We start from the raw sequence: 24,317 nt of genomic DNA, 5'->3' as shown, positions 1-24,317 counted from the left end.
TTTCTGTAGCCTGTTGGTCTTGATCAGCTACCTCACTTGTTTTAGAACAAAGATGGTTTTAGACAAGAAATTAGAATGTACTTGATGTGTGTGTGTTTACGTATATCTCCGTGTTTATATGTTGACTGAAGGAGAAAAGGAGGCAGAGTTAGAACACAGTGACTGGAGGAGGTATATGGCTTTGTAATTTCCTGCCAAGTGAAAAGTGTTCTGATTAAGTGCTTTTAGTCCAGAGAAGGAAGGATCAGGAATCAGCTAAAGTAGTAGCTTCATACAGAGTTGGGAAAGGATCCGAAGCTTAAAAAAAAATGCCCGACCAAAGGCCAAGTTAAGTTCAGACATTGGATGGAGGTAGGAGAGAGATTCCTGAGTGAGATAGAAAGGTAGGGCTTACCTGGCTTCTTTTTCTCTCCACCACTTGAGGTTCTTGAACCTTTGACTTAAGCCCCTGACCACCATAGTGTGAAATAGTCAACTTCATTCCAAGCCTTCCCTTGAATGAAGAATAGCCAAGACTTTGATTCGTGGCCTGTCCTTTGGAAGGTTCTACTGGTGGGCTGAATGCTAACACTGTGTTCTCAAAATCTCTTGGCCTGGGCTGATATGCTGGGACTGAGGAGGGAAGAAAGAAGGAGACACAGAAGAAAAATAACAGTAAATACAATACATCTGAACATTGGACTTTTTTCAAATAGAAATACTTTTCTCCTTGCCTCCCCCACGTATTCAATTTAAATGCATGAAAGGCAATGAAACTTTGTGTCTCTTGAAGTTAGATTGAGGGCCATAAAACCAGATGAGATGAGATGAGATGAAATGAGATCGGGCATTGGAAGGCAGTGAGAGGCCATCCCCCGAACCTTCCAGCGGGATTTACCTGACCACTGGGCAAAGAAGAGCTTATCCATTTTCTAAAGGTTTCCAGCTCAAGCTGGTTTTAGTTACCTTTATGGTTTTGAGTTTCCTTTAGAAAGTTGATTAACCCCTGTGCGCCTCAGCTTCCTACTCTGTAAACCAGAGATAGTTCATGTTCATCACAAGCTTGTCTGTAGATTTGAGATAACTAATGTAGAACATCTGGTTCATGGCTGAGCTCATAGTATATACTCAGCTGCGTGCACTCCCTCCTGATTTGCTGAAGAAAAGCAGCAGCCATCTTTCAGCTTCAAATCCTGAATTTGGGGGAACCAACTCCTCGGGGAATTCAAATATTCTCAGAATCCCTCATACACAAAGAGATGTCTCTGGCACATCTGACAGGTACTGATGGCATGGGCATTTGTTAAAAGCTGGGGGCACTTTTTTGTAAAGCCTATGTATTGATTCAATCTCTCTCGTTGGCTTTGTTCACTCTACAGTGCAGGAGGGGACAGCTGCCTGGAGAATGTGACCACCTTACCGAGTAAGTAACCACCAGTGGCTTGAGGTTGTCCTCTGGGTCCATCTGACCCCCAGGCTTCCTGAAAGTGCCTCTCAGCTAAGAAAGGAGGGAATAACATCTTCCTTATGGACTGTCATTGAAATGAGAGGAGAGGCCTGTGGACAGATGGCTGAAGGGGATGGAATAAACTCTGTGTTTGGATTCCGGAGACCTGGGTTCGAGCCCTGACCCTTCTGTGTGCTGGCCGGGTGACCTGGGCCAAGTTACTAAACATTCTGAGCCTCAGATCTCCTCAACTGGCCCAGAGAGTGTGGAGATAGTCAAATGGGACAGTGAGTATTTGCTGCATTGTAAACTATAAAAAAAGAAAGAAAGAGGGCTTCCCTGGTGGCACAGTGGCTGGGAGTCCGCCTGCCGATGCAGGGGATGCGGGTTTGCGCCCCGGTCCGGGAAGATCCCACATGCCGCGGAGCGGCTGGGCCCGTGAGCCATGGCCGCTGAGCCTGTGCGTCCGGAGCCTGTGCTCCGCAACGGGAGAGGCCACAACAGTGAGAGGCCCGCGTACTGCAAAAAAAAAAAAAAAACAAGAAAGAAAGAAAGAAAAGAAAAACTGAGAGGCTCTTGTTGTCTTGGCCCAGCCTGTCATCAAGTCGCTTGAGGCCCCAACTCCTCTTAGGAGCCCACTCTGCCTTCCATCCTAAGCCCTCTGTGTCCTGTGCACCCTTCCCCTTCCAGATATCCTTCGGAAGTTTAACGGAAATCTCACAGGCTATGCAGTGGGCACAGGCAACGCCAGTGACACAAACGCCTTCCTCAATCAGGCTGTTCCTGGAACAAAGGCTAAGTATGGCATTTGGGGAGGGGAGGGGGCCTGTCAGGTAGGGAGTGGGAGGCCTGTAGTCCCCTTTAAGGTTGTAATTCTGACCTCTGAGTGCCAAGGGGACATTTATCCATTTGCAGCAATGACTTGAGAAGTTCTTGGCCACTCTCTTCTGTGGCTGCCCCGTGACCAAGGCCGCAGGGAGGCTGGAGGGCTGGATCTTGGACAGAGGCCGTGCTCCTAGAGCCTGAACTCCTGGCCTTGCTTTCCTGCGTAGCATGTTCTAATCGTTCAACTAACGACCCACCTTAGCCAATGTTTAAAACTTACCATGGCATAATGGTACTCTCTACAGCACCTCACAAGTGGTAATTCCCCCAAAAGATCAGGGAGTACCAAGCAAACGGATGGGCAAGCCAGGATCTCCAGCCTTAGAGGCTACTTAGAGGGGCAGTAAGTCTTGTCCTGTCCCTGCTCCTGCTATGGAGCTACAGGAAATGCAGCTGAGAAGCCAGAGGCAGCTGGAGCCAACTGCTCAGCCTCCCGGGCTGATCGTCCAAGGAGGCCCCTCACCCTGCTCCTAGAAGCCTCAGCCACCTGGGTCTCCTTGCTCCTGGCCCAGCCTGGGAAGACCCTTCTTAGTAGTAGAAACGGCTGGGGACAGATGGACCCACCAGCAGGTGCCAGGAGATGAGCATTCTGTGGATCCATCTCACACTATAACAGGGACCTAAACTGGTGAGGAGCTGGGGATGCCTGAGGTCTAGTCTTTCCATGAATTCTAAACCCAAGTGTTTGTACGGTGTATATTTATTCCCCCACCTCTTTCTAAAAGAAAAGTGTAGCTAAGTTTACCAAAAATGACACAACATATACATGAGAGAGAAAAATCACAGCCTCTGGTGGGGGGAGGAGGGGAAGAAGCAACTGTGTCAGTATGAGCCTTCTTACGATTCTTGGGTCTAAGCATCAAACTCTCAGCTTCCTGGCAGCCAGGGTAAAAAGAGGAAGCATGCCAAAACTTTCCTAGATCTAATTTCAGAATCCACACCAGTCCTTCAAAGGAGATGAACGGTTTCCTAGCATGGAATCCTTAAAGACCCTTTGCATGTGGAGTCCTAGAAAGGAGACCATGCGTAACAAATGTAATTGTCAGTACCCTTGCCCGTTGCTTTAGGACAAACACACGACTGGCTTTGCAAATGGTTATTTGTTGTAAGAACTCTCCAGGAGAGGCAAGTAGCTTCTTGTCCTGAGCCTCAGGGTCTCTGCCAGCTCGTGGTGCGGGGGAGGAGTTAATGCCATAGAAACCTCCAGTTCAAGCCCTTTAGGATGAAAGGTCTGGGCGCTGTTCCTCAACAGGACTGATTTCCTCTCCTCCTCAGGGAACTTTCAAGCCAAGTCCAGACTCTGATACAGAAGATGAAAGATGACCATGTGAGTCAGATTTTTGGTTACTTTTACATTGCTTTTTCTTCTTTTTTCTTTTTGGCTGCCTCGGGTCTTCGTTGCCGTGCGCCCGCTCTCTCTAGTTGTGGTGAGCGGCGGGGGCTACTCTTCTCCGCGGTGCGTGGGATTCTCATGGTCGTGACTTCTCTTGTTGCAGAACACAGGCTCTAGGCACGTGGGCTTCAGTAGTTGTGGCTCGCGGGCTATAGAGCACAGGCTCAGTAGTTGTGGCGCATGGGCTTAGTTGCTCCATGGCATGTGGGATCTTCCTGGACCAGGGCTCGAACCCGTGTCCCCTGCACTGGCAGGCGGATTCTTAACCACTGTGTCACCAACGAAGCCCTATGGTTATTTTTAAACACTAACTTTCTGACCCACTAAAGTCCCCAAATGGAATTGTCTGCCATGAAACCAGTGAGCCTCCTGTCACTAGAGGTATTCAAGCAGCAGCAGGGCAGCCCCTGTCGAAGGCCCTCAGGAGATTACGTCAGCTGGGGGGGAGGTATGTTGCTGATCACAATGACCTTGAAAATCCCTCCTGATGCTAAGAATCTGTGGTCTATAAACAAACCTCTGAAGTTCTGTCAGCTCTGAGATTCTGATGCTGTTATTTCAAGAGGGCAAGGGAGTTTTAGAGGGTTGAATGGATTTCCTAGAGCTGTGGTGTTTTTATTTGTTGGAAATCATCAGGCATTTTCCTCCCTCTGTACAGAGAGTAAATTTCCACGAGGACTGGAAGGTCATCACGGTGTTGATTGGAGGCAGTGACTTATGTGACTACTGCACGGATTCGGTAATGGGGGCGGGCCAGGCCTACTCATCGCCCTTGATTTGACCTGTAAGCCTTGGAGGTCCTATCTGAGAACAGTCCCTAGAATTGTCCACCTACACCTGTGTGTGTGTGCGCACACACGCACACGCACACGCGATTCACACGCGTGCACACACACACTTCTTGCCCCCCGAACCCTCGCATTTCTGGCTCCCCCCGCCATGTCCCAGCTGGCATCAGATATACAGTACTTCTATTCCCGTTTCTTACAGCTCCTGAGAATTCAGAAAGAGAAGCAGCCGTAAAGCCCAAGCCCTTGAAAGGGGTACTAGACACATTCTGCTCCTGAGCTTAAAGCTCTGGCTGAAGGTTCTGGTCTTCTGTCTGGCCCATCTTTGGCGACAGCGAGTAGCCAGCTGTTCATCTCAGATTCTGACATGACGAGCTGGTCACAGTTGGATGCCGAGGGAGAACGAGGCCTTGGGGCTGGAGCCGGGTGGGGAGACTGCCCTATCCCCCTAACCAGCTCCTCCTCTCCATCCTGTCTCTTCCCAGAATCTGTATTCTGCAGCCAACTTTTTTGACCATCTCCAAAATGCCCTGGACATCCTGCACAGAGAGGTGAGTGGCGGGCTCCCACAAGCTGGACACAGCTCAAGCTGTGAAATGCCCCCTCCCCTGAAGGAGACAGACGAGGACGTGGGCTCCTGCCCTTTCCAGAGTTTGGGGCTTCCCCCCAAGGAAGCCTCATTCTATTTGGAATCAGCCCCGAGGGTCTCAGGCTTGAAGAAGGGAAGGCAGTCCCCCCACCTCTACCTGGGACATTCCCTGGTGGAGGCAGCTGGGCGGCTCCCAAGCTGGGCACCGCTCTCTGAGTGGCAGGCAGTGTCTACAGTAGGCCCCTCTCTGGTCTCCCCACCCCCTGGCATGGACAAGCCTTTCCAGCTGCCCAGGAGGGGGCGCTCTGACTACCAGATGCTTCTATGGGTTGCCAAGACTCTGGGCCTGCTCAGCAGAGTTAGCCCAGGTCGGGCTGGAAGGAGACAGTCAAGGGCTAATGTCCTGGCAAACGGGGCACCTGCCTAACGGATTTGGGGCTTCCCTGGTGGCGCAGTGGTTAAGAATCCACCTGCCAGTGCGGGAGACACAGGTTCAAGCCCTGGTCTGGGAAGATCCCACATGCCGCGGAGCAGCTAAGCCCGTGCGCCACGACTACTGAGCCCACGTGCCGCAGCTACTGAAGCCCGCGCAGGTAGAGCCCGTGCTCTGCGACAAGAGAAGCCACCACAATGAGAAGCCCGTGCACTGCAACGAAGAGTAGCCTCCACTCGCCGCAACTAGAGAAAGCCCACACGCAGCAACGAAGACCCAACGCAGCCAAAAATAAATAAATTTTTTTAAAAGATTTTTAAAAAAAAGATAATAACAAATTTAAAAAAAGAAAGCTAACGGATTTGGGTTCACTAACGGATGGCTGAACGAGCTGAGCCCTCCGCATTTAGACTCGGGTCTGCCACGTTGTCCCACTCCAGGAGGCCCATTCATGCTGCTGCCAACGTGGGTGGCACAGCCTGCAGGGCCCTAGGTGGTCACCTTGTGTCGACACCTCCCAGAACCCAACTCAGGGACTCTGGAGCCAGATCCCACTTCTTGGGGCCCTAAGGCAGCTTGTGAAAGAAGCCCCTCAGCCCCTGTCTCATCTGAAGCCTCTCCCGTAGGTACCCCGGGCGCTGGTCAACCTCGTGGACTTCATGAGTCCCCGCGTCATGCGGCGCGTGTTCCTGGGGAACCCCGACAAGTGCCCGGTGCAGCAGGCCAGGTAGGCGGGTGCTTGCTGGTCTGGCTCATGCGGTGGGGACTCCTCGGGGTCTCTGTGACTTGGTCCGTCCACGTGTGCAAGTCTGTAACAGGGTCTGTGCCAGGACCACCTCCTTCTGGGAAGTTGGAGCCAGGGCCCCCGCTTACCAGCCTCAGGGTACCAGCGAGAACCTCTGTGATACGGGGAAGCCACGGGGAAGAGGTTAGGGCTGGGACAAACACTAGTTCTCAGAGACTGTGCAACCCAGCCTGTGAGAAGGAGAAACATATAGGGACGTGTCCACAGGTGGTGGAAGCGTAACGGAAAGCAAGGGAATGGTCCCCAAGATTCCCTTACCTTTGTGGGGAAGAAGCGAATTGGGGAAGGACACAGGGAGCTTCTAGCTGGGAGCGTTTTGTTTCTTAAGCTGCGTGAGAGGTGCAAGGTGTGTGTTTTATTATTCTTCCTACATTCTATGTCCACATACTCATTTAACAAATACTTTTTAAAATTTTGCTGTGCACCAGGTACTATTCTGAGTGCTCTAGAGATATCTTTTTTAACATTAAGTGTATTTTATGGATGTGAAATAATCCATAACAAAACAAAAGGGGACACAGTGGGGCACTAGTGTGAACTCAGGAGATGTCTGAGGCATGAGTATCAGAGGCCCCGAAACACCAGCTCCAGAGCCAGAGCACGCACCTGTACTTTATTTCTAAACACTGAACGTTGGCTTTTCATTGTCCAAATTCACATGTTCAGCGTAATTTGCTGCAGGCCCAGGGCCTGTGGTCCAACACTTGTACTCTGTGAACATGAGAGGCTGCCCATCCATACACCCTTGGGGCTTTGTCCATTCCCCTGTCAGGCCTGAAACCTGCCCTGAGCACACGCGGCAGAGCCTCCTAAGCCCGGGCTCCGGTGAGCGCCTCACCTCGCCCCACGCAGCAGAGTCAGTCTCTGACCTAAGCTTCCGCTCTGGGTCCCCCTGCCTCCCCCTCTCTGTGCAGCATTTTGTGTAACTGCGTTCTGACCCTGCGGGAGAGCTCCCAAGAGCTGGCCAGGTTGGAGGCCGTCGCCCGAGCCTACCAGGTAAGACCAAGAAAGTCTCTCCTCCCCCTCGATGAACACGCCAGTCCAGAGCCCCCTGGGGGAGGCACACGGGGAAGGGAAGAGCTGTTCAGGCTTTGAGGGGTAACATCACCCTCCAGGCCACTTCCTGGCTGAGGTGTCTCAGGCAGCCCAGTTGGGGTCATCCCAAAGGAACCCAGGTGGCGGAGTCCTCATGGCTGAGCTGTCCTTGGTGGCTCAGCCCTGACACTTGGCCTGAAGAGGGCGGCAGCCCTAGGTGCCCCATCGGACTACCTTTCCCTCCACTGCGCCCTGGAGGCCCAGCTGTCCCCACAACCTCCCACCTCCCCAACAGGCAGGCCACGCACGAATGGGGAGTTGCAGGTCCCGAGCCTGGGGGCCCTCTGGAGACTCTCCCTAGGTTTTTCTGTTCCTTGTGGGACTTCCTGCCTGGCCCTTCAGAACTTGCGGTCCACTTAAAACCAAAACCAAAAGGTGGCACAACCCATATCCAATACTCTGGAAAGAGATTTACCATCAGGTGTGTCTGTGTTCTCAAGGGAAGAACTGAGTCAGCCCACCTGTTGGGGGAGATGGGGACAAGGACACTACCCACCCACCCCCACCCCTGCCCTAATGGGCACCTGGAGCCCCAGGGCCTGTGCAGAAGGCACCCATGTGTGTGTCCCCAGAGCAGCATGCGTGAGCTGGTGGAGTCAGGTCGCTACGACACGCGGGAGGACTTCTCCGTGGTGCTGCAGCCCTTCTTCTACAACATCCAGCTCCCCATCCTGGCGGTAGGCTCCCTGCCCTCCCTGACAGGGCTGCCAAAGGGAGGAGAAAATTCAAGGCAGAAATGCCAAGTGCTTCCGTGAGAGTGAAAATAAATGGGGCAGACCCGGGCAGCTCTCCAGCTGCTGGTCTGGTGGGTACAGCTTCCCCGAACATCAGAGCTGCATTCCCAGAGGCAGTCCCACGTGAGATGTTCCCATTACTACTCATCACAGCCTCCATTTTATTGAGCACCTACTATGTGCCAGGCACTGTGCGCACCACGCATTAAATCTTCACAACTGCCTTTTGAGGTGAGTTTTATCATCCCCATATAACAGAGGCTCAGAGACTTGAAGTATCTTCCCTAAACTCATACAGGAAATAAGGCACAGAGGTGAGATTTGAACACGTCCGATTCCAGACTATTTACTTTCTGCCCCACAGCCAACACTGCAGTTATAACGGAGGGTACCGTTTCCACCCCTGGCTCTGCTCTCCACTTGACACTTCCACTCTGAGCAGAAGAGCTCTGTGAATGGACCAGGGTGGGGACTCAGTTCTCTACCTGGGCCTCCATCCCAAGGGCCTGGCCTACCTGGAGGGAAGCCAGAGGAAGCTTTGAGCACCTAGGCTTTGCCCAGGCCTGCCCGAAGGCTTGGCCTCTTCTCCCCACCAAGGTCACGGGGACCAGCTGGCCAAGGGCTGGGAAGTAGCTTTTCCCAGCTGGCTGACCAAGACTTCCTCAGGGACTAGTATCTCATTCCCTCAACCATGGCATGGGTTACATACATGTGCCTAAAAATACATATAGCACTTTTTAAATTAAATAAGGGGAATTGTGGGACCAGAAAGCAGATTAGGAGTTTGGGGTCACTCAAGGCTATTGATCTGTGGGACTGCTCTGATCTCCCTCTCGAGGTGAGCAGGGCCTTAGGAAGCCACAGGCGGGGAGCACCCTCGGGGGAGGAGGGCATTGAGAGGTCAACCCCAGGGGTCAGGCCCACCGGCTGTGGCCCACTATCCACCCTCTGCACCAACGGGATCTTAAGGACGTCTGTTTCTCTCCTTCAGGATGGGCGCCCGGATGTGTCCTTCTTCGCCCCAGACTGCCTCCATCCAAATCAGAAATTCCACTCCCAGCTCTCCAGAGCCCTTTGGGTCAATATGGTAAAATAAGTGGGATGTCCCTGGTTCTCTGGGGTTCTAGTCTAGAGCAAAGCCCCCCAGAATGGAGCTTGTTCCTGGCCTCCCTTTGCAAGCAAGATACAGAGGAGCAGTGGCCAGTGCATCTGTGGAAGTCTGTATAGAACTGAAAATACGGAGTCCTTATGATTCCGGGATCAACTGCCTCCTCTCTTATGGGCTTTGAACTGCGGTGCAGGACTCTTTACGTGAATGCAAGGCAGAACCCTCACGTTTATTCAGTATTTTCTGTGTCAGCAGCTGTTCTAGGCAGTTTAAGCCATGTTATCTCATTTAAGCTTCTCAACAGCCCTGCAAGAAAAGTCTTGGGAGTTTATGAGGAAGCTGAATCCTACAGAAGCTAAGAAACTTGCCCCGTATCCCACAGCTGGCAACTGGCAGTGCCAGGAGTAGAAGCCAGACCCCCTGAATTCAAATCCGAGCTCTCCCCACTGCAGGATGCCCTGCCAGGGAATGTTCACTTCAGTGGAAACAAATTAGTACATGCACGTCTCTCTTTTCTTCCTCAATCAGCTTGAACCACTAGGAAAGAAAACGGATACCCTGGACCTGACGGCAGATATACCCCTCCCCTGCCCTGCTCAGGTAATGAGGGAGGGCCTGCTGTGCTGCTCTCCAGAAACCCAGAGCTCAGACCCCACCCATCCCCTTCACCCCACACCACAGCTTCCCCTTTGCCCATCTTGCCCCCTGACTGGGAGAGGACGGACTTCGGAGGATGGAGGAAAGTGGAGGAGAACAGAGAGGGGTAGAAGAAGGTACAGAAGCACCTGTGTCTTTAGAAGAGGCAGGTGGGAGAGGAGGCCTGGCCCCAGTAGAGGGAGACGAGCAGGGTGACGGATGTGGATTCTTGAGAAGTGGCATTAATAAGCCAGAAGGTGGCAAGACCACTCATTTCAGCAGCGGTACGTGGGGCAGTTGGGAAGGTCTGGCTGCAGGTTGGAGGCCTAGCAAGAAGCCAGCTGGGCTCAGAAGCTGTGGTTAGTGGTCGTCGAGCCTGGATCGGGAATGTCCGGCAGGGAGAGGGTCAGAGAGGAGAGCCCTGGAGCTAGGTGGGGGAGGGACAAGCAGGCCCGGCCTTGCCATGACTGGAGTGAGGCTGGCTGGGCTCCTTTTAAGGAGGAAGATCTAAGTGGTTGTTAAACCTGATTTCAGACCCAGGAGTGGGGCAGGTACATGTGCCCATTGCCTTCAACCCCCTCTTCTAGCCCCCTGTCTTATGGCTCTTTAACTAAATAAGGCTGAGGCCAGAGAGCCCTCAGAGGCGATGAAAGCAGGAGAGCCTGACCCGGTCTGGGAGGCTGGGTTTCCCACCTGGGTTGGGCTGCTTCGCCCTCTCCCACCCTCCCAGCTGAGCAGGGAGAGGACCTGCAGCTCCCCCGTGTGTCTGCCAGGGCTCCAGAGACAGTGGGCAGCCCTGCCTGGTATACCCCTCCCTGTCTGCTGCCTTCCCCACCCCAGTCTCAGGCCCAGGCTCAGTCTTGTGTCCCATCAGCTTCATCAGGAGGGTGGGAAGAAGGGATGCAGGAGTGAAGGCAGTGGTAGCAGAGGGCTCAGATGCCGGGTCCAGGGCTTGGAGCGAAGGAGATGGTCAAAAGATGGAATAATCAGTGCAATGTGGGCAAGGTCCTAGAGGGCCCTTCTGTGCCAGGTGTAAACCCTTTAATTGCTAGATCCATGTACAGCGGGTTCTAGGGGAGGGACCAGGCAACCTGGGTAGTGGGGGCATTCGGGGACTCAGAGTAGTGGCTGTAAGCCATACGGGGGTAAGTATTTCAATATTTTCAGAACCCATATGGCCATTCTGAGCATCAGCCATGGAAAACCCTCTCCAATCTGCCAAGTTCCCTTCCATTAAATAGTAAAAGTAATAACAACCCATTCCAGGGAGCCGTCATTTGCTCTCCTCCTCACAAATATCTGTTAAGTACCAGCTTGGAGCCTAGGCACTGGAACAGGTAGAGCCCTGTCACCATAGGCTTCAAAGTCCCAGATCAGGCAAGGAGCCCCGAAAGGCTGCTGCTTCACCCAGACTCTCAAGCCACATCAGGCTCCGCTTCTCCTCCTGGACAGAACCTGAATGAGCCATTGGTGAGCAGAGGAGAGCAAATCCAGCCTCCTGGAACCGTAGAAGCCCAGCCTGGGAGAAGCAGTTGCCAGGCAACCCCAGAGCACATTCCAAAAGGATCCATCTGTTGGCCAGCCCAACTTCAGCGCACCAGGCAACGTAGAATTCTGCATTCCTCAGGTCCCATCTGCTCCCTCCCATGTGCCTTGGAGCTATATAAAAGTCCACCAGCAACTCAGTGTGAGCTGACAGGGGCCAGGCATCACATATCTTAATCCTAGCTGAGTCTAAACATAGAGGCCACAGGCAGGACCCAGCAGGGAGGAGGGGGCAGGGACGGATGCAAGCACTGGGGAGCTCTCTCAGCTTCCTGCCTGTGCCTCCCCCAGCCCCGATCAACTGCAAGTGCATTCTGCCCAGCCAGGTCGGGCACTTAACAGTATTCCATGGATTTCTGTTAGACTTTAAGGTTGCACACAGGATTTTATGGCCAACTTTTTTTTTTTTTTTTTGCGGTACGCGGGCCTCTCACTGTCGTGGCCTCTCCCGTTGCGGAGCACAGGCTCCGGATGCGCAGGCTCAGCAACCGTGGCTCACGGGCCCAGCCGCTCCGCGGCATGTGGGATCTTCCCGGACCGGGGCACGAACCCGCGTCCCCTGCATCGGCAGGTGGACTCTCAACCACTGCGCCACCAGGGAAGCCCTATGGCCAACTTTTGATCAGTTGCTCTGCGGACTGTGACTGTTGTCCCCTTCCTGCCTTCATGGCCTCTGCCCACTCCTTCCCTAACCCAGGGCTGCTGGCTGTGGCTCCTCCCCAAGCTTTGAAGAAATCGGCCAAAGGTGAGCGGAGTCCTTTTTCAGGTCTTTTTCTTGCCCTCTCTAGAAGCGTTTGTCAGAGTTAGCCACCTCCTCCGTGAATTTATTCCTCCTTGCATTCGTGGATGTAAAACCACCTTGATTGTTCTGTTTTCTAGCGTCTGCCCCTTCTCATCTCTTTTAATGACCCTCCTTCCTTTCTCCCAGCATCGAAAATGTGGACATTCTCCAACTTCCATGTCTCAGCCCTATTCTCTTTTCTCTTTCTTTAGGTCCCCTCACTCTGAGATCTGTCCATTACCAGGGTTTCCCGTTGAATGTCTTTGCCTAGGATCCCCCAACCTGTGTCGTCATTTCTTACTTTTTTTCCCCAAACTTGAGCTCTTTTTCTAACCCTTAAGAGATCTTTCCCCCTTGGTTGCCCCCTATGGTGTAAGCTTACCCAGAAGGCAGATTAAATATATGATCAGGGCACCCACAGAATGGGGGAACCAGGGGGAAACACGGAGAGACAAAGTGAAGTAATTTCAAGTGCTATTTCATCCAGTCTTTCATCTTGAGAAAAAGCCGAGGTTTGTTGGATTCCCTTATACTTCCTTTATTGTTTAGCAGTGTTTCTCTTTTGAATTACGTATGGGGGCTATTGCCTTTTGAATGCTTTGGACTTCTAAATCTCCCATTCCTGCCCGGACCTCCTCATCATCTCAAACTCATATTCATTCAAAAAATGATGTTTGAGTAACAACGTCCATAGGAACGAAATAGCTGTCTTCCCAAACTCTCTGATCCTTAGGACTTCCTATTTCTGTCCACGTTGTTGTGGCTGTCACAGTTCTGCAGGTGTGAAACGTCAGGCACGCTATCTGATGGGATCCTTCCTAGCGCTTTTCCTGCTGGCGCCCTTTCCGTTCCCACTGCCACCACCCCAGTTCATGTCCTCAACACTTTGTGTGTTAAAGGTCACCTGACGCTTCCCATCATAGAGCGACAGAGAATTTTATAACCTTAGGTTCTCAGTGCAGAGGGCCTTGGAGTCCTGTTGAGGCAATCTCTCATATAATAATTGAATTATTCTACCACATCCCTCCCAAGGCAACTAGAGGCTATGGCTTCTACTTAAACTTCCACACTCTCAAGGCAGTGCTTTTCTAACAGCCAAGTGGCTACCTGTTGATATGTTGTAAAATCAGCCTAGTAGGTCGCGTTTGGGATGGGATGATGGGATGGGATAGGATGGGAGGTTGGGATGAGGTGGGACAGAAATGTCAGAGGGTGTTCCGTGCACTGCTGTTATGTCCTCCTCTCTTCTACCACTACCACCCTCCCCTGGGTCTTCTCCTCAGTTTCCTCAACTATTTATCGCAGACAAGTGTCCCAAACCCTGCCTCACGTAGTAGGTATGTCTCCTTGGAACGTGGCCCCCCCCTTAAGTTGGTGCCCGGCCCTGACAGTACACACCTGGTTTGGTCCGAGCAGCACAGAACAGAAGAAAACCAGCTCTCCTTCACGGAACTTTACACCTAGTAACACTGCCAAGATGAACAAGACCTTTTCCCGAAACCACTGACTCACGCTGCTGACTCACATCAGGTGGCTGTCTGGGCTGTGCCCACCGGCAGGCCACACCATCTTTGCACAGCTCTAACTAGGAGAACGTTTCCTTGTGCTGGCCTCCAGTAGGCTTAGCTTTCTACTTACTGGTGTTAGCAACCTAGCCTAGGAGAGCCAGCGGACTAAATGGGTTCCCTCTTCCCTCTGCTCAGCGCCAGGCCTTTAACCCCGTCTGACTCATGCAGACACAGTGCGGTCAACGGGCAGTAAAACAGGCCCAGGGCACCCGGGCCACCTGTCTGCCACTGTCCTGGACCTGTTCTCATTGTTCCCGTTCTGGCCTCACTCCCCACCGCGTTCCAGTGTCTCCCTGACGCCTTAGTTCAGTCTCCCCTCTCCGGCCCCTCCCTCTACCGTTGGATCATGTTATGGAATAGACTCTCCAGTTGGATTTTAAGCATGTCTGGAAGGGCAGGGAGCGTCTTTGCTCTCCGGTTCTTCCTGTGGTAGCCACTCTGAGACTAGCTCCAGCCCCCAGGCCCTGTGCCCCATCGGGGCTCCCGTGAAGTGGGGAGAGAACGATAACGAGTGACCCCCCTCCCAGTGAGTCTCGTCTTTGAGGACCACACATTCCCAGATCTTGCAGCCGTTCCTCAGCAGTTACTGCACTTACTGGACGCGCTATCCTCTGATGCTTCGCTATCCTCTGATGTCCTCTGCCTGACTGGGTTGTAAGCCTCTGTATCCTCCCCTCATTCTGGCGCCTAGAACAGAGCTCTGAACACATGGGGCTCTACGAAGGTGGGTCATTTATTTATAGGATGCTCCCAGAGTGCCCTCGTCTGATGGTGAAGCTCAGGGGACACAATAGCATTGGCCAGAGACAAGCCTCGTTAGCCGGGGCGACGTGCCACTGTAAGCTCTGTCTCCTTGCATTGTTGCAGATGGTCCAGGGCACACTTCCCGCCCTTGGCCCCGAGTGCCCCCTCTGAATCGTGTTGCAGCTAGGAATGCCGAGACTCGGAGGTTAGGAGAGACGTGCACTGCCCAGGGAGCCAGGGTCTGTGCTGAGGGCTAGGGCTTTCATGTACCTAGACTTCATCCTCCAAGGTGACTGCTGAGACCTTCTCTTCCTCATCCCTCTGTCTGACCAGCAGGGTCTTTCTCGGACCTGACCCCCGTGATCAGGAGGAATTCCCCGTGAGGAATGGAAGGAGGCCACTGCTGGTCAGGAGGCTTGACGGGTCGGGCCCGGCTCTGCACTCACTGCCTGCTCTCCACCTGGAGCAGGTCCCTCCTCCACTCTGCCCCCCAGTTGCTCCTCATCTGTAGAGCGGGGGCATTCAGGGGTTGCAAACTCAGATGCAGTGCCAGGCAGGAACACAACTGTGTGGATGGGATCAGGTCTGGGACAAGAGGAGGTGGTAGGGCCAGAACTGAAGGGCACACACCCCTTCTGGAAGCATTCAGAGTTGGTCTTCTCTCCTCTCCCTTCCTTTCCTCCTCTTCCTTTTTAAGCACCTTTCAGGCCAAAATAGAGCAGATGGGCAGTCAGCTTTCAACCCCTGGTTCAGATCTCCAATGACCTCTTCTCCAACATTCCGGTTCTTCCTACTTACTCCCATGTTATTCCCAAATTTTCAGACCATGGCCCTTCTACCCCACTCAGCACGTCTTGTGAAGGTGTTGACAGCCCTGGGCTGTTTGGCCTGATCTCTGGCTTATGAACTTCTTATGGCTTCACTGTCATTTTCACATTTTCTCATTACCTGCTTTCCCCCGTTTCTCCTTTGTCTACTTCCTTCTTCGACTAACTTATCACCCACAGCTGAATAGACCTGGATTCTTGACTGGGCATGTGTGAAACTGGCTGTAAAATAAATAGGCGAGCAGGGAAAGAAGAGGCTGTTTCACGAGAAAAAAAAAACACAACCAGAGTATGTGAAGCCAACCCAAAGGGGGTAAGATACATAATTCAAAGGAGGCAAAATAATAATAATAGCAACAGATATTAAAATACATTGACGATCATAACACTTGTTGGTGAAGAAAAAAGTGCTATAATGTGAATCTCTTGCCAGAGAAATGACAAAGGAAAGAAAATCATTCTGAGGATGAGGGAGGTGAAAACAAAAGCGCAGAACCCTGAATAGAACACGTACGGAACCCTTTTTAGGCCTTTTATTGTGCACCCCTTGTCAAAGCTGTTATGTAAAACCCTCTAGGGAATGAATGAAATTATGTTTGTACGGTTCTTTCTATTTAAATGCAGAAGATCACGTTAAATAAATCTACAGGACAGGATTGTTAGTACTTAATGTTTCCTAAGCAATCTTCCAGGCTGTCAGATAACCTCTCCCTGTGGTTTCTTTTCTCTCTTAGAATGAACCCTTCCTGAGAACCCCCCGGAACAGTAACTACACATACCCCACGAAGCCATCCATTGAGGTAACCCCTGACGCACGTCTGCCTCTCTCAGGGACAAACCATGTCCACCTCCCGGCGACTCGGGGCATGGTGTGGGTCTCCGAGAGTTAGCTTCATCAGAAACGTACCCCTCTTACATACTGGAAATTGGAATGTGAAGAAAAGGCTCCTGAACCACAGAGTCCCAGGATTGTCCTAACGTGTTCTCGAGTGTTTACCTCATGTCAGCAACCAGCTAGAGGAAGTGCCTGTGGATCAGTTGTCTTTGACCTTTGCACAAACATCATCTCTGCTGAGGCAGCTCAGCCTTTCAAGAAGAGATGAGGGGGAGGCAGTGGGTATGATGCACTGTCAGTTTCCTGTAGTTGAGGGGGAAGAACCTCAATTCCGGGGGCTGGGCCCAACAGGAAGCTGACACATATGCAGGTGGGTCTCCAGGGCTTGTTTGGTTCAAGTCAATCATTCTGGTTCAAGTCAATCATTCTAGCTCTGAGGATTCAGGGCCCGTGGCTTTAGGGGCAGCTACTGCAGAGATGGCCTGAAGGATCCTGAACCACGCCCGGCCTTGCAGGACCGGCCGGGTCCAGACCACACGTGTCGGCCACCAGATCGAGGGATCAGCCACCAGTATCGGATGAGCACCTATGGTTTGTCCAGTCTTGTGCGAGGGGCCGGAGGCCGTTCAGAGAAGTGTCCGCGTGGTCCTGCCCTCAGGAGTTAGAGGTCATTCCAGACTGGGCACCTACTATGTGTCAGACACTGATTCAGGAAGATAGAGCAGTGGACCAGACAGATGGGTCCCACCCCTCATGGAGCCTACAGTCTACCAGAGGAGGCATCCAGTAGACAGCTAAGCACAGTCATTTCATAGAGTGAAGACAGCTCTGAGGAAGGTGATGCAGGAAAGTGAGATGGGGCAGGGAGGGTGGCATGTTCTCATGAGCCGTGCAGACCACGTCAGGCCTCTCTGAGGAGGAGAGATTTGAGCTGGGATGTGTATGATGAAAAGATGCCGGCTATCTGGAGAGCCAGAGCCAGAGTCCCAGGCAGGACCAGGGAGTGCAAAGGCTCAGAAGTGGGGCTGAGTCGGGTGTATTTGATGAGAGAAAGAAGTCAGTGTGGCTGTGGGTGTGTGAGTGAGGTAGAGAGTAGGTCATGAGACCAGAGGGTTTATTGAGGGACCCTGAATTGAGGGAACCTGAATCCCTAAGAAAGAAGGTTGGACTTCAGGTGGAGCGCTGTGGGAAACTGTCGGAGGTTCTAGGAGAAGGTGATGTAATCTATTTCACCCTTTTAAAGACCCCCTGACTAGTGTGGAAAATGGATTCGGGAGCAGCAGGAGTGATTGAGGAAAGACCTTTTATAAGCCAGCTGAAGCACTGAGACTAACTCACCTGAAATTATTGAAGGACCGTTAGGTGCTAAGCGCTGGGATACAAGCCGTGTGGTAATGCCGCCATCCAGCCTCTCTGAATTCTCTTAGGCTCGCGTTAGCCCAACAGAGGTGTGTCCCAGGCCAACCACTGACAAAATCCATTAGAATTGAAATGTCAGCTACATCTTGTCACTTGGGCATTGACTGATTTATCTAACATGCGTATATATTTATTGGATACCTAAATGGCACAGGCACTGTACAAAGTGCTGGGTATACACTGGTGAAAACAGTGGCTCTGGTCCTGTCCTCTTGGATCTTAGTCTCATGTGTCTTTGCTTCTGTTGCTGGCAGAGTTAAAAACCCAGGCCTAGAAAGTGGTGGGATTTGTTTCTTTTTTTAAAATACCTTGCTATTTAAATTAGCCACAGACAGGCAACAGCAACATTACTTGAGAACTTGTTAGAAATGCAGAGTCTTAGGCAGCGCACCAGTCCTGCTGTCTCAGGGTCTGCATTTAACAAGACCCGCAGGGGATCCAGGCGCCCTGGCGTAGGGTGCCAAGTACACTTCTTCCCTTGGGACAGACGAGAGCGCTCCATTTCCAACCTGGGTCTGTTCATCTGCATGGGACGGGCTCGTCTCTGGCTCACCAGTTCTCTGAGGTGTTTCTAAAGTGCTCACGGCTATAGACTTTTTTTTAATCGCATCTTCCCCAGATGTTTGTCATCTGCGCACAAACGTGTTCTTGATTTCAGTAGAACTCCCACACGGAAGAAGGACTCCATCCGTGTGGTGAATTGAGCAGTTCCTTGGAATAAACGAAATTACATCAGATTAAGCAACTAATATTTAAAGGAAGTTTCATTTTTGCTCCCTTGTGAGAGGAGTGTTTTAACAAGGCATGTCTGCCTCATCATCTGACCAAATGAAAGAGACAAGCTTCCAAAGCCTTTGGCAACCACACGCCTAGAGAATCAGTCAACCGGACAACACCCGTGTGTGGAGCCCTACTGTGCACTCAGCCCTACTGGGCTTGTCCCTCAGGCCCCTCTGGGCACGTGCAAGCGTCTGCACTAGGGAAGGGACTCTGTCTTTCCCCCAACTTCTGCGCCCTCTGCTTCCCTCCCCATCCCCTCCTCCAGCGCCTGGCAAGTGTGCCCTATATTCCGGAGACAAGAGAATTGGACTGAAGGTATCCAGGTTATAGACGTTAATTTATATACATACAAGGAATTGTTTGGCCATTAAGTTAAATACACCAAAAGAAATGATATGCACATATTCAGAAATGATATGCAGAAACCAGAAACTTTGCAGTTGTAAAAATTTCACGTTACTGTCCTAAATATATTGTAATTATTGTTTTGGTCCTAGCATTGTCATTAGTGTCCATTAGTTTCACGTTAAACGATGCCACCAAAACCCACATGGAACCTCTTATCAGGCATCCAAGTCTGTGTTCCTTTGGGAGACCACCTGTTGCACGCCTTCACTGTTTTCTCCCCTACTTTGGATGACTGTGGGCTCCATTTAAGGGTGTAGATAAGTTGAGGTGGGAAAGACTGTGGGTGTGCATGAGTGTGTCCACACATCGTGTGTTTTGTGCATGGCGGGTGGGGAGAGACCTATTTTCTCCTCTCTGATTCCCCTCTCACTCCATCCACAACTCACAGCTCTAGCCTCACATGATCCCCTACAGTAACATAATTCCAGCCTCCACCAAGAATTCCTTAGCTAGTTCTTCCTGGGCTGAAGCTAACCTTCCTGCACAGTGAGTGTCGGGTGTTGTGTCTTTCCTCCTGTTGATTTAGAACTGGGGCAGTGACTTCCTGTGTGAGGAGTGGAATCCTTCCAACAGTGTCCCCACGTCAGGTTAGTATAAACATCACCACCCGCTTCAGTCAAGGGCCTGGTTAAGTGTCAGGTTGTTGGGAGAACCTGCAAACACACCTTGGAGCCTTGAGCAGGTCTTGCTGATTCCCATGCGGTGCAGACCTTGATCCGGGGAGCCTTGAGCAGGTCTTGCTGATTCCCATGCGGTGCAGACCTTGATCCGGGTAGCCCATGACAAGCTAGGCTGCAGCACTGCTGGGCTCCCAGGCTCTCCACAAACCACACTTCTCCTCTCGGCTTAGTCCCAATGGCAGCCTTTCTGACCTCCCTGCCCAGTGAGGTAGGTGTAGTCAGGGATTGGGGTCCTCTCTACCCGTGCTCATGACCCACCCGCCCCCCCCCCCCACCCAGCTGGAACTTTCCTGGACCGCTCCAGTGTGAATTGGGCTCCTCTCAGGATGGATGAGAGCCATCAAGGCCATTACCTTCAGTGCCTTAGTTGCTCTGAATAGATGGAAAATACAAATTTTCTAAAGCCTTAGGCTAGAAATAAGTTTAATGGGAACCTGTGGCATAAGAACAGAATCTCAGACTCCTAGCCAAGTTAATAGTTTCAAAGGAAGACCTCCACTGACCATCCATCTTTTTTCCTGTCTCCCTAGTCCATGAGCTCCGACCAGCGGATATCAAAGTGGTGGCTGCCCTGGGTGACTCGCTGACTGTGAGTACTGAGCTGGGCCAGGCCCTGTGCGGAATCACCTCTTCCTCCACATCAGCTCTGTGTTCAGCATTTAGCTGAGAACATACCTGTGGCCGGCAATGAAACATAGCCAGGCAGCCGCAAAACACCAGCAGGCAATCGAGAATGCCCTCCCCTCCTCCCTTCCACAGCCTGGCTCAACACCACCTCTTCCACGGGGCCTCCCCTCCATCCCCTGATAGAAGCCGTCCATCCCCCTTCCCCACTGTTCCCAAGCATTTCATCTGTGTGTGTTAAGGCAGCGGTCCCCAACCTTTCTGGCACCAGGGACAGGTTTCGTGGAAGACAGTTTTTCCACGGACCGGGGAGGGGGGCAGGGGATGGGTTCAGGTGGTAAAGTGAGCAATGAGTAGCGGTGGGGAATCGCAGGTGAAGCTTTGCTCACTTGCCCGCCACTCACCTCCTGCAGTGCGGCCCAGCTCCTAACAGGCTTCGGACCAGTACTGGTCTGAGGCCCGGGGGTTGGGGACCCCTGTGTTAAGGTACTTATTCAAGTCTGCCTGCCTTTACCAGGGAACTCATCTCCTTCACCCAGACTCCTAGGGTGGTGGGTCTTACCCACACACTGCCCAGCACCCACTCACCCCATTTAAAGATGTGTTTGTGGGGACAGAGGGGGCCCAATACCTGCACGTAGCCCAGTTTCACCAAAGGAATTGTATTGGCCGACTATTTAGCTATTGTCTGTGTGTGAGACACTCTGCTAGCAATTCAGAGGGAAAATAAGTATGAGATGTAGTCTTAACCCTCCGGAAACTTGTCCAGCTGGGGAAATAAAAAACACTTACACAGAAGGAGGTACGTAATCATATAGGGGACAAACCGGACTTGTGAAATCAGGTATTCATTTCAGTAAAGAACAACTTCTCCAGATGGGTTTGAGTGTGTTTTAATTTTGGTATGAACGTGGGGAAAGCTGTGGAAGGAAGGATACACACCAGGCTCTTAACCATTAATTGATCCTGGTAGCGTGTATGTGAGGGTAAGGGGTGAGGAGGGAGGGGATGTAGAACCTGGAGCAGGGGGCAGGTTATTAAAGTAGGGGTAAATTAGTAATTAAAACATCTTTGTATCATTTCATTGGTCATAGTGAATGCATATTACTTTTGTAATTTTCAAAGAGGAATACTCTCTTTTTTTAAGATAGGGCCTTTAGAAAGCAACTATACTCCAATAAACATTAATTTTAAAAATAGGGCCTTTAGGGCTTCCCTGGTGGCGCAGTGGTTGAGAGTCTGCCTGCTGATGCAGAGGACATGGGTTCGTGCCCCGGTCCGGGAAGATCCCACATGTCGCAGAGCGGCTGGGCCCGTGAGCCATGGCCGTTGAGCCTGCGCGTCCGGAGCCTGTGCTCCGCAATGGGAGAGGCCACAACAGTGAGAGGCCCGCGTACCGCAAAAAAAAAAAAAAAAAAAAAAAAAAAAAAAGTTAAAAATAGGGCCTTTAGAAAAAGCATTATGGAGGAGGCAGAAATTGACAAAGGTGTTAGAGAATGAACTGGAGACATAATGGCTGGAAAGGAGGAGCCTTAGCATTCCCAGAAAGGATGGAGTGGCTGGTAGTAGGCTGGTCCAAGGCCCTCATGCTTCAGATCAACTTGTTTAGACCTGAAGGTTTGTGTGGACAGGAAAGGAGGCGGTGAACAAGGAAAGGAAAGTGGAAACCAGGTCATGGTGAGCTCTGAATGTTGGTGAAGGGGTTTGGCTCTGACCCTGTGAGTAAGAGGCACCCACTGAAAGGTCAGAGTCTGGGGGAGGCATGAAGGAACAGGTGTGCTTGGCAGAGCAGGTGGGCAGCCCCGTGAGATGGGAAGAGACACTGGAGACTGTGGGGTCAGGTGGAGGCCAGAGCTGTCCATGGTGGGGAGATGAGAGTCTCACCTGGAAATATGGCAAAGGGAACACGAAGAAAGGGATGGAAGCCAGAGAGGCTGGGGAGGAAGAATCTTGCTTCTTCCACAACTTGGTTACTGGTTGTGTGTGGAAGATTGGGAAGTCAGGACGACTCCGAGATTAAGTGGCCTGGGGAAAAGCTAGTACCATTTTCAGAAAAGGTAAATCCAGGTCCCAGCTGCTACACCAGGGCAAGAGGGCCCCTCCCCGGTGCCCCCAGCCTGCACCCGACCCAGCCCAGCTCTAGAGCCTTCTCTTTGCCTTTCAGACAGCGGTGGGAGCCCGACCCAGCAACTCCAGTGACCTCCCCACAGCCTGGAGGGGACTCTCCTGGAGGTGAGGGTGTTCTCCACTCATCTCTGTTGATGACGCTCCCCACAGAAGCATGGGTGGTGTGTTTCCCTGTCACCCCTCCAGAGGTGAGGCCGGGTACTCGAGGCCCGGTGCTGGGATGCAAGGCGAATCCCCGATGCTTCTGTTATTCCTAAGGGGGATGGGAATCCTGCCCCAGGGCAGACTGTCTGGTTCTGACTCAGAAATATGATGACCTGTGATTTTAACAAATGTGCTTTCTCTTCCCCAGCATTGGAGGGGATGGCGACTTGGGGACCCACACCACACTGCCCAGTAAGTAGCAACACGGAGAGGCACCATCACTGTGGCCGTAGCAACCCCTCCCTGAGACCAGGGCCCTTCCCCTGAGCGAGGGAAGAGAAGGTTGTCTGTAAGGAGAGAAGTCAGCCTGCCCTGAAAAGACCCAGAAGCGTTCTGCCCACACCTGTGCCCCAACACTGCTCGTCCATCTCCCTCTCACCTGTGCTCTCTGCTCCTTCCCTCTTCAAAGACATTCTGAAGAAGTTCAACCCCGAAATCTTCGGCTTCTCCGCCGGCACCCGGGAGGAGACCGCTGGGCTGAATGCAGCAGTGGGAGGGGCCAGAGCTCGGTGAGTAGACGTGGGTACTGGAGGGACAGAGGAGGGCAAGGCCGAGAGATCGGGGATGAGAGAAGGGTGATGTCTGGGACCCGGGCCCACAGACGGGCCGTAAGAGCCGTGGTGCACGGAGCGCTTCTGCTGCCCGGCCCTGAGCTGTCCCCTCATGTGGATTATCTCCTGTAATCCTTACACCCTTCAAGATGGGTACCAGCGTGAGGACACAGAGGCTTAGACCGTTTCCTGAATGGCCCAAGGTTATCAGAGCGAGGGACCAGAGGAGCCAGGATCAGACCAGGCTGAATCAGAGCCTTCGCTCTGCCCACTGAGCTGTTAGCACCTCTCAGGGCAGTGGGGAGAAGCCCTTGAGGGTGGCCGGACAGGAAGCGTGCGGCCAGGGCGCAGGGTGCCCTCCTGCTGACTCCAGCTGGTCTCCCAGCCCAGAGGAGGCTGGGGTCGAATGTGCAGGTGACAACTCTCAGCACCTTGGGGACACAGAGCAGGACCTCACGGCTGGCCGCCCTTCCCTCCTCCCTTCTCTCGCCTCTGAACCTCCAGCCCTTGACTCTGAAAAAGCCGTATATCGACACTAGGGAGTTAGATGGTAGGCCCTCAAAACAACATAGCAGTTGTTTGTTTTCACTTGGATTTCTGTGGTTGACAACAACCCAGATAATTAAAGTTGAAATGCCTGACGGAGTTCATTGATTTTCTGCACAGAGCGTGCTGGGTCTTTGCTTTGTAGAAGGGTTGCTGCGCTCAGATCACCAGGGAAACAGAACCCGCTTGACTCACCCTGTTTACAGGGAAAGTTCCTTTCAGACGCGGTAAGGAGGGTCCCACGCTCGCTTTGAGCCTCTGAGCCACAGGAAGCGATGTCAGGTCCTCAACATCATAAGCAGGAAGAATTATTTTCTGCAAAAAAATTGGGCTTCATGGGGCCATGATATCAACCTCTAGTTGCTGGTATTACCATTATTATTATTACCTTTTTATTATTTTTTTTTAGAGCCCAGGCTTCATTAACCAGGAATTGATTCCTTAGTCTGTTGACATTCAAGCCCCTTTCCCCGTTCCTGCTTCACTTCTCTTAAACTGCTTTTTCTATTTCACTGCTGCTTGGTGTCCCCCATCAGGCACCAAGAGCGCCTGGGGAAGAGTGGCAGGGGAAGTAGCCGAGACATGCAGCTTCTTTTTAGTATCTCTGCGGTCCCGTGTTAGGGGAAAGGAGAGCGAGCCATTAGTCAGCTTAAGTAAGCAAGTTTGGAGAACTGTTCTGTGAGTCTCCCTTACCTGCACTGTGCCATTTAGCACAGTGTGGGTAAGGATGAGTTCACCTAGAGAGAAAGATAAATACCACAGCAGAGCAGCCAGGATAATGAGACC

General features: G+C 52.1%; 1 protein-coding gene across 1 annotated transcript in view; it reads left to right on the top strand.

Annotated features, from left to right (window-relative positions):
• PLB1 (phospholipase B1) overlaps positions 1–24,317 on the top strand; it is a 123,974-nt gene that overhangs the window by 83,145 nt on the left and 16,512 nt on the right. The window contains exons 32-47 of the mRNA XM_065890838.1: positions 1,359–1,402; positions 2,117–2,225; positions 3,587–3,638; positions 4,363–4,443; positions 4,978–5,043; positions 6,141–6,241; positions 7,234–7,315; positions 7,987–8,091; positions 9,140–9,235; positions 9,785–9,856; positions 16,092–16,157; positions 19,326–19,386; positions 20,010–20,068; positions 22,268–22,335; positions 22,583–22,626; positions 22,844–22,943. Of these exons, the coding sequence (XP_065746910.1) occupies positions 1,359–1,402; positions 2,117–2,225; positions 3,587–3,638; positions 4,363–4,443; positions 4,978–5,043; positions 6,141–6,241; positions 7,234–7,315; positions 7,987–8,091; positions 9,140–9,235; positions 9,785–9,856; positions 16,092–16,157; positions 19,326–19,386; positions 20,010–20,068; positions 22,268–22,335; positions 22,583–22,626; positions 22,844–22,943 (1,206 nt within the window). The remainder of the gene's footprint in view (positions 1–1,358; positions 1,403–2,116; positions 2,226–3,586; positions 3,639–4,362; positions 4,444–4,977; positions 5,044–6,140; positions 6,242–7,233; positions 7,316–7,986; positions 8,092–9,139; positions 9,236–9,784; positions 9,857–16,091; positions 16,158–19,325; positions 19,387–20,009; positions 20,069–22,267; positions 22,336–22,582; positions 22,627–22,843; positions 22,944–24,317) is intronic.

The sequence above is a fragment of the Phocoena phocoena genome, chromosome 14, assembly GCF_963924675.1.
Source record: "Phocoena phocoena chromosome 14, mPhoPho1.1, whole genome shotgun sequence".
Classification (NCBI taxonomy): domain Eukaryota; kingdom Metazoa; phylum Chordata; class Mammalia; order Artiodactyla; family Phocoenidae; genus Phocoena; species Phocoena phocoena.
Note: the sequence above shows the minus strand (reverse complement) of the source record. Positions and strands in the feature narration are given on the sequence as shown.